The following is a 9,494-nucleotide window of genomic DNA, read 5'->3' on the forward strand; positions in this document are numbered from 1 at the left end:
CCTGTCCTAGCACTATGGAGACCTTTTCTGGGGACACTGGGGACCCATCACGGCTGCTCTGCGCTGGGACCATGGTGACCCTTGTGGTCGGAACACTGGGGACTCCACACCATTGGCACAGGGACCTGCCACGCACACCCTGTGCTGAGCCATTGGGACACTGTGCCAGTGATGTGGGGACCCAAAATGACCACCCTGTGCTGGGACCATGGTGACCCTGAGCTGGGGACACTGGGGGCCCTGTGCTGGGCCGTGGGGACACTGTGCCAGCCATGTGGGGACCCAACATGGCCACCTGATGGGGGACCCTGGGCTGGCGACTGTGGGGACCCCGAGTCGGGGCCATGGGGACCACAGGGACCCTGTGCTGGGGACACTGGGGACCCCCACCATCATGGCTGCCCCAGTCCCGGGGGCCCCAGGGCCCTGCCGGGGGGTACCAGGGGGGAGGGGGGTCCCCCACAGGTGACGTCAGCGGCGGCGTTGCCGGGTGACGGCGGTGGCGCCCGGGCCTGCGGTGGGGCCTGACGTCAAGGCCCGATGGCCGCCCGCCCGCCCGGCAGCATGGAGGCGGTGGCAGGCCCGGCCGGCCGCCGCTGAGATGGTGAGGGGGATCCCGCCGGCCGGGGGGGACACAGGGGGATGGGGAAACCCCCTACATGGCCCGGCGGAGGGAGCATGCCCCAGGGACGGGGGGGCTTGGGGAGGGCGGCAGGACGGGGCCTGCTTGGGCGGGGGCGGGAGGGGGGGCCGGGCCCCGTCGTCCCCGTGTGCCCCGGCAAGGGAAGGGCTGACGGGGGTGCCCCCCCGCTCCCGATCGGCTGGGGCCCCCCCGGCGGCTCCGTGCACGGCCCCCACCCGCTGTCCCCATCCCACTGCCCCCTACCCACTGCTACCATCCTGCTCCTCCCAACCTGCCCCCCCCAATCTGCTTCCCCCATCCCGCTGCCCCCCATCCTATTCTCCCCATGCCAGTGCCCCCCAATCTGCTGCCCCCCTCCTCCTCCCCCAACCCTCTCCCCCCCATCCCGCTGCCCCCCATCCTATTTCCCCCCAACCTGCTGCCCCCCAACCCAATGCCCCCAAAATGCTGCCCCCATCTCATTCCCCTCAACCCACTCCCCCCCAACCTGCTCTCCTACCCCACTGCCCCCCATCTTGCTGCCCCCCATCCTGCTCCCCCAAACCCCCCAACCGGCTCCCCCCATCCTGCTGCCCCATCCCGCTGCCCTATCCCGCTGCCCCCTATCCCACTGCTCCCCAACCTGTTCCCCCCAACCCACTCCCCTGAGCCTGCTCCCCCCCCAGCCTGCTCCCTCCTAATTCACTCTCCCCTAATCTGCTTCCCCAACCCTCTCCCCCCAACCCACCCCCTCCAACCCTCTCCCCCATAACCTGCTCCCCCCAACCTTCTCCCCCCATCCCCTCAACCCTCTGCCCCCCCTAATCTGCTGCCCTCCAACCCTCTGCCCCCCAGGATCTCAAGGGCCAGTACTGGACGGACGATGACTCCGACGGGGACAATGAATCTGAGGAGTTCCTTTATGGCGTCCAGGTAAGTGCCGCAGGTGTCAGGTCCAATGGGTACCAGGTCCCATGGGTGCCATGGGGGGCTCAGGGACCCCAAACCTGTGCCCAGTCCCAAGTGCAGGCCTGTGGGGGGGCTCCAGGTCTGATGGTGCTGTGGGGTGCCGTGCCACAGGGGACCTGCGCCGCCGACCTGTACCGTCACCCGCAGCTGGATGCCGACATTGAGGCCGTGAAGGAGATCTACAGCGAGAATGCCGTGGCCGTCAGGTGGGTGCGCCTGCCAGCCCCCGCAACCGGCTATGCCATCCCCAGGTACCCAGCTGTGCCATCCCCAGGGCACCCAGACATGGCATTTCCAGGACACCCAGCTGTGGCAACCCCGAGCAGCCAGCAGCTGTGCCATAGCCAGGGCACCCGGCTGTGGCATCCCGAGGCACCCATCCATGCCATCTCCGGGACACTTGGTCATGATATCCCTGGGCACTCGGCTGTGCCATACCTAGGACACCCAGCCATGGCATCACTGGGGCACCTGACTGTACTGTTCCTGGGGTACCCAGCCTTACCATCCCCAGGGCACCTGGCCATGGCATCCCCAGGGCACCCAGCTGTGGCATCCTCAGGGACCCGGCTGTGCCATTCCTGCACATCGAGCTGTGCCAACTCTGTGGCACCCAGCTATAGCATCCCTGGACACCTGGCCGTGGCATCCCTGGGGCACCCAGCCATGCCATCCCTGGGGCACCCAGCTGTGCCATCCCCGGGGCACCTGGCCGTGCCATCCCCTGAGCACCCAGCCATGCCATCCCCGGGCTCTCATCCACAATCTGGGAACTCTCCCTGTGCCATCCTGGTCTCAGAGGTTCACACGCTTGATACACGGGGAGCTACATGTGCCCATCACTGCCCCACAAGCCTGCCCACCCTGGTATGGTGGGCACCAGGCAGCGGTTCCAGCACCATGCCAGCCTCATCCCATCCCCCCGCCGTGGCGCCATGTGTCTTCGCAGGGAGTACGGGACGATCGACGACGTGGACATTGACCTACATGTGAACATCAGCTTCCTCGATGTGAGTCCCTAGGGTGTCCCCACCAGCCTTGGCACGGGGAGGCGGAGGACACGTGCCCGGGGAGTCCCCAAATTTCCCTCCCTGGCTAAAGCTCCCCACGGCTGTGCTGAATCGCAGCTCTCCCTTGGCAGGAGGAGGTGGCGACGGCGTGGAAGGTGCTGCGGACGGAGCCCATCGTCCTCCGCCTGCGCTTCTCCCTCTCCCAGTACCTCGATGGCCCCGGTGAGTGGGGACAGGCAGGACACGGTGTCCCCCCATGCCCTCAGGACAGGGACAGAGCTGGCACCGACAGCTTGTCCTCTCTCTGCAGAACCGTCCATTGAGGTTTTCCAGCCGTCCAACAAGGAGGGCTTCGGGCTGGGTCTGCAGCTGAAGAAGTAAGAGTTGAAACACAACGGGCACCCAAGGGTGGTGGGTAAGGTGGGCCATGGGGTCACCATTTTGCCCCAAAACTCACCAGGTGCCACATGTTCCCATGCCACCACCTTTTACCTGTCACACAGCCCCGTGACGGGCACACCACCAGTTTTGGGTGGGGAAGAGGAGGAGCTGGGTGGCATGGACCACCCATGCACCAGGCTCAGTGGGGACCAAAGCACCCATGGGTGCTGGCACCCTGCTTGGGCACCCAAGCCACCTCTCTGCCAGGATCCTGGGCATGTTCACGTCCCAGCAATGGAAACATCTCAGCAACGATTTCCTGAAGACCCAGCAGGAGAAGCGGCACAGTTGGTTCAAGACGAGCGGCACCATCAAGAAGTTTCGTGCTGGCCTCAGCATCTTCTCCCCCATGCCCAAGTAAGACCCCAATGGTGTCCCCAAGGGACCAACCGTCTGTACCCTCACCCTGGGTGGCTGGGGACCTGGCACCATGCCTCAGTTTCCCCACTCACCCCTTGGACACTGCTGCTCCCTACCAGAGCCCAAGGAGGTGAAGGTTGCTCCCAAAAACCAGCTGAAGGGTGAATTCAGTGCCAGGCGATGGAGGAGTAGGGGACGGTGACAAACCAGGGAGCTCAGGGGGATTCTGTGCCCGCAGGTCTCCCAGCTTCCCCGTCATCCAAGATTCGGTGCTGAAGGGCAAACTGGGCATCCCCGAGGCTCGCGTCAACCGCCTGATGAACCGCTCTGTCTCCTGTACGGTGAAGAACCCCAAGGTGGAAGTTTTTGGCTACCCCCCCGCCAGCACCCAGGCAGGTGTTGCCCCCTTCAACATCCTGGTGGGTGCCTCCCCGCCTCGGGGTTTGCTTTCCTCTCCTTTCCCTTCCTGGATTCCTGGGGGTTGCTGCAGGGTCAGATCACTTGTCCTGGGGTGGTGGGACCCTCTTGGGTTGGGGGGAGTCCCTGCGGGGCTTTGTCCCCTGCACCTTGTCCCCAGCACCCTTGGGTGCTGGTGGGCAAGCTGGGATGCCGGCCATGGGGTGCTGTGGGGTTTTAGCACCCTCTTGGTGCCACGTCCCCAATGCGGCTGCATCCCTGGGAGGGTGTTGGCATGTAAGGGGTCCTGCTGTGGCAGGGGGGATGTTTGGGGCTGCTGGTGCTGCTCGGAGGTGGGGGTGCATGGGGGAAAGGGGATAACGCAGCTGGCTCTGCTCTGGCTCTGTCGCAGGTCGGCGGCCACTGCAAGAACGTCCCTACACTGGAGTACGGCTTCCTCGTCCAGGTGAGTGTCATGCATCCAGCTCATCCCCATCCCGTTGCCTGGAGCATCCTCCCCCCCGTCCCATGTCCCACTCACCCCCATCCCACTGCCTAGAGCATTCTCCCCACTCATCCCACATCCTGCTCAGCCCCATCTGGCTTCCCAGAGCATCTTCCCGAGTGCCATGGCCACCACAGAGGCTGACTCCTACCATCCTCTCCTTCAGATCATGAAGTACGCGGAGCAGCGGATCCCGACGCTCAATGAGTACTGTGTGGTGTGTGATGAGCAGCATGTCTTCCAGAATGGCTCCATGCTCAAGGTGCAGGGACAGGGACCAGGTGGGCGTAGGCTGCCATCCCCTGTCACCGTCCCTGACCCTCCCCACGGCTCCTGTCCCCTCCGCAGCCAGCGGTGTGCACCCGGGAGCTCTGCGTCTTCTCCTTCTACACCCTGGGCGTCATGTCCGGTGCGGCAGAGGAGGTGGCCACAGGCGCCGAGGTAGGGGTGTGCGTGGCAGGTGACCAAGGCATCACCTCAGGGTTCTGTCCCTTCACCCCATGCTCTGTCCCCAAGGTAGTGGACCTGCTGGTGGCCATGTGCCGCGCTGCCCTGGAGTCCCCCCGCAAGAGCATCATCTTCGAACCTTACCCTTCCGTGGTGGACCCCAACGACCCCAAAACACTTGCCTTCAACCCCAAGGTAAGTGCTGGGGGGGCAATGCTCTGCCATGCCAGGGATCGATGGGGCTGGGGGGAGCCCTGAGGACCCCTCCGACGACCACCTCTCTCCTGCCCCACATATAGAAGAAGAATTACGAGCGGCTGCAGAAGGCCCTGGACAGCGTGATGTCCATCCGGGAGATGACCCAGGTATGCCGGCGTGGCCCCGCACCACCCTGTGTGAGACACATGGCCCTGTGTGAGACACAACCCCTCCCGTGCAGGATCCTTCACTGGGAGTGCCAATCTCTATCTGCCCACAGTTGGGTGGGTGCCAGGGGACCCACCCACACCCCCTCTCTCCTCTGCCAGGGGTCCTACCTGGAGATCAAGAAGCAGATGGACAAGCTGGACCCCCTGGCCCATCCCCTTCTGCAGTGGTAAGGCTGAGGGTGCTGCGGCCCCATCCCGCTGCCCCATGTCCGTCCCCCCTGTCTTACATCCCCCAGGACAGTGGATGGGGTGGGGGCAGCCGGGCATCCCCGGCACAACCCCCTCAGCCCCTTTCTCCTGGGGGGTCACAACCGTCCACCAGCCTCAGGGCAGGTTCTGGCACAGTTCCTGGCTCGGCCCCACTCCCTGGGGAGCGTGGGACCATGCTGTCTGACCTTCCTCCTCCTCCTCCTCCTCCTCCTCCTCCTCCTCCTCCTCCTCCTCCTCCTCTTCCTCTTCCTCTTCCTCTTCCTCTTCCCAAGGATAATCTCCAGCAACAGATCCCACATCGTCAAGCTGCCCCTCAGCAGGGTAAGGGGCCTGGCCAGGCTCCAGGTGGGGTGCGGGTGCAGCATGCAGGATGGAGGGTATGGAATGTGGGATGTGGGATATAGGACGTGGGATGGAGGATATGGGATGCAGGACATAGAGTATGGGATGCGGGATGGAGGATATGGGAGGTGGGATGCATGATATGGGAGGTGGGATGTAGGATACGGGATACAGGGTGCAGGCTATAGGATGTGGGATGGAGGATATGGGATGTGGGACGTAGGATATGGAAGGTGGGACGTAGGATATGCAATGCGGGAACATAGGGTATGGGATGTGGGATATAGGATATGGGTTGTGGGATGTAGGGTATGGCATGCAGGTCATAGGGTATGGGGTGCGGGCTGTGGGATGGAGGATGTGGGATGCAAGATGAGGGATGTAAGGATATGGGGTGGGCGATATAAGGGTCTGGGATGTAGAATGCAGCCTTTGGGATGGGGTCTGCAGCCTGTGAGTCGTGGAAGGCAGGATATGGGATATAGGACAGAGGATATTTGATGTGCGCTGTGGGATGTGGGACAAGAGACGAGGGATGCCATGGGCCCTCCTGGCAAGCTTGGGACGGCCAAAGCAGGGCTGGGACGGGCACAGGGCCAGACTGCCGTGCATGATCTCTGTCTGTCTGTCTGTCTGCCTGTCCTCTCTCCCTGCTGGCACCACCTTTGCTCTTCCCTTTCCCCTGGTAGCAGCTGAAGTTCATGCACACCTCCCACCAGTTCCTCCTGCTCAGCAGCCCCCCGGCCAAGGAAGCCCGGTTCCGCACCGCCAAGAAACTCTACGGCAGCACCTTCGCATTCCAGTGAGTTGCTGGGGGGTGGCGGGAGCACCCCAAGTGGGCGCCGTGAGGCAGGGTGCTGTGGGGCTGATGTGGGGCTGGCTTTTTCCAGCGGCTCTCACATTGAGAACTGGCACTCCATCCTCCGCAACGGGCTAGTCAACGCTTCCTACACCAAACTGCAGGTAATGCTCCCCTGTGCCCGACCCCCACCCTCAGGGCAGGCAGGCAGGCAGGGAGGGATGCAGGCAGCTGGAGATATGCTGCCTGCAGAGGCTGGACTGCCTCCACCACCATGCCCAAGCTGTCGGGGTGACCCTGCGTTGCTCACCCTGGTGTTTTCCCGCAAGCTGCATGGAGCAGCCTATGGCAAGGGCATCTATCTGAGCCCCATCTCCAGTATTTCCTTTGGATACTCAGGTAAGAGGCTGCCTGCGCTGCCCAGTCCTGCCTGCACTCCCATCCCCACTCCTTGCATGGGCCCGGGCGTGTTCGGCGTTGTGCCGGCTGGAGGAGCCATGTGGGAGCGGGCAGTGTCCTGCATCCTTCCCACCTGCACTGGCCTCTTTGAAGCCAGGTTGAGGCTTTCCGATGTGCAAGGGAATTAAAACCCCAACATTTTCTAGGCTCTGAAAACCACTGCACCCACTTTTGGGGGGTTTCCAGCGTTTGGCCGCAGGGCGGGAGCACCCACTGTGGCCGTCCCCCTCTGTGGCATGTGTCCCTGTGTCACCCCAGGGGTGCTCACTGCCCAGGAGTGATGGCCACCACCTCGCTTCTCTGCAGGGATGGGGAAAGGGCAGCACCGGATGCCTTCGAAGGATGAGCTGGTGCAGAGGTACAACCGGATGAACACCATCCCCCAGGTGACAGACTGGGGGACACCATGGGAGGATGGGGACAGGGGCATGGCACCCATGGGTGCTGGGGATGGGGCAAGCTGAGCCTGGCCGGGGCAGTAACACTGGTTGCTTTCTCCGCAGACCCGCTCCATCCAGTCCCGCTTCCTCCAGAGCCGCAACCTGAACTGCATCGCGCTTTGCGAAGGTCTGAGGACACACAGGGGGGGTGGAGAGGGGTGGCCGGGCAGCACCCACATCCCTGGCTGACCCAGTGGGTGGAGAAGGGAGGGAGTGAGGGTCCCCACTACAGGCTGCGCCCAGCGGGGACCTCCGTCCCCCATCCGACAGCCCCTTCCCCCGGCAGTCATCACCTCCAAGGACCTGCAGAAACACGGCAACATCTGGGTCTGCCCTGTCTCGGACCACGTCTGCACCCGCTTCTTCTTTGTGTGAGTCCTGGCTGCGCCCACCTCACTGGCACCCATGGGACACCCACGGGACACCCCCTTACCCCCCCTTCTCCCCTTCCAGGTACGAAGATGGCCAAGTGGGAGACGCCAATATCAATACTCAGGACCCCAAAATCCAGAAGGAGATCATGCGTGTGATCGGGACTCAGGTGTACACAAACTGAGCGGTGGCGGGGATCCCCCGGGGTGCCAAGCGAAGACCCCGGGTGAGGCTGGGGAAGGACGAGTGGGTTTTGAGCCTCCCAGGCAGGGCAGAGACCAGGGCCGATGCTGGCAGCTCCACCCTGTACATAGGCATCAAGCATCCAGTGAGCACCAGGCGGGTTTAGTGGTCCCTTGTCCCCTCCCTGTCCCATCCCCCAGCGTCCCCGACCCTGTGGCATTGTGGAGAAGGAGCTGCGGGGGCTGGCGTGGCCAGTGGCCGCCCCTCCTGGCATTGGCAGTGACGGCATTTTTATCGACGAGAAACCGAAGCAAAAAAAACCAAAACAAAACACCAAAACAGACCCAAAAAACACAGGAAAAAAAAAAGAGAAAAGGAATCTGTGTCGGTGTAGTTAAAGTATTTAAACAGCCTGGGGGTGTGGGGAGGGGATGGGATGGTGGGGAAGGGATGGGAGCATGGGGAAGGGAGGGGAAAGAGGGAAAGAGATGGGGCTGCGGGGATGGGATTAGGGCCACAGGGAAAGGGTTGTAGGGAATTGATGGGGCTTTGGGAAAAGGATGGGGCCACGAGGAGAGAGAATCACACCATGGCAAAGGGATTGTCCTACGGAGCAGGGACCACACCACAGAGAAGGGATTGTGCCTCAGGGATGGGACCACACCGGGGGGACAGTGCCGCAGCAGAGATGTGCAAAACGAGAAGGAAACCTCCCAGGCACTGCACTTTATTTCAGCACAAGCTGATCCCCATAACTACACAGATAAAGAGTTGGCACCAGCACAGCTGTGTCCCACTATGCCCAAATCCCAATGAAAACCCATGGGAGAAGTCCCGGAGGCTGCCACGGCTCAGTGCAGGGACCCCCAGGAGGTGGAGGGGGGCTGGCAGAGGCAGCTGGGTACTGAGGTTCCCCACAATCCTGTGGCTCTCCAGGTCAGTCATGGAGAGCATGAGGCCACGGCAGTAAAATATCAGCCCTTAAGAGACAGCAGCTCCTGCAGCATCAGCCCAAAGCTGCCTGGGGACACCGGCCAGTCCTGCAGGGATGCAGGTTTCCATCACCAGGGGTTCAAGGGTCCAAGAGATTTAAAATAATAAAAATAAATACCCCAAACCAGCCCTTTGCCACCCCACCGGAGTTGTGGGTGTTGTTTTCAACAAGGATTTATCAAGAGAATTAAGAATCGACTTTAAAAATATCCTGGTTTAGGTACAGTCACTGGCTGAGACCTGACGGGTTCGTCACACCGGTGGGTGCACTCTCAGCATCACCTCTGCAGTGTCCTCTGCTCTCAGAGGCTGATGGAGGGACACCAACATCCATCCACCACTGCTCATCCTGTGCCGGCTGCTCAATGTCCCCAAGGCCACCCAAACCTGGGCAGGGGGGATGCTGGGTAGGTGGCTGTCCCCACACCACCCGCCCTGCCAGCCACCCCATTTGGTTTTGCTTAAATTTGTGGGGTTTGGGTTTCCCTCCCCTTAAATAAAAAATAAATCAAGCCACT

At 62.4% G+C, this 9,494-nt stretch overlaps 1 protein-coding gene across 7 annotated transcripts; it reads left to right on the forward strand.

Moving 5' to 3' along the window:
- Positions 1-469: 469 nt before the first annotated feature.
- PARP6 (poly(ADP-ribose) polymerase family member 6) lies at positions 470-8,130 on the forward strand. Of its 7 annotated transcripts, none has more exons than XM_075505575.1 (22): positions 470-604; positions 1,478-1,555; positions 1,703-1,797; positions 2,541-2,601; positions 2,733-2,823; positions 2,912-2,978; positions 3,250-3,399; positions 3,641-3,821; positions 4,211-4,264; positions 4,470-4,565; positions 4,652-4,744; positions 4,820-4,945; positions 5,050-5,115; positions 5,278-5,345; positions 5,661-5,733; positions 6,420-6,532; positions 6,621-6,693; positions 6,859-6,928; positions 7,295-7,374; positions 7,492-7,555; positions 7,715-7,799; positions 7,882-8,130. In XM_075505575.1, the coding sequence occupies exons 1-22, from the start codon at positions 602-604 to the stop codon at positions 7,982-7,984; spliced, it is 1,890 nt and encodes a 629-aa protein (XP_075361690.1). In that variant the 5' UTR covers positions 470-601; the 3' UTR covers positions 7,985-8,130. The 7 variants fall into 7 exon arrangements, 5 of the variants coding, with proteins under 5 accessions (XP_075361690.1, XP_075361691.1, XP_075361692.1 ...); XM_075505576.1 differs by having other exon boundaries at positions 5,661-5,709; XM_075505577.1 differs by having other exon boundaries at positions 5,661-5,709; positions 6,423-6,532.
- The last annotated feature ends 1,364 nt before the right edge of the window (positions 8,131-9,494 follow it).

Source organism: Mycteria americana, chromosome 6 (assembly GCF_035582795.1).
Source record: "Mycteria americana isolate JAX WOST 10 ecotype Jacksonville Zoo and Gardens chromosome 6, USCA_MyAme_1.0, whole genome shotgun sequence".
NCBI classification, from domain to species: Eukaryota; Metazoa; Chordata; class Aves; order Ciconiiformes; family Ciconiidae; genus Mycteria; species Mycteria americana.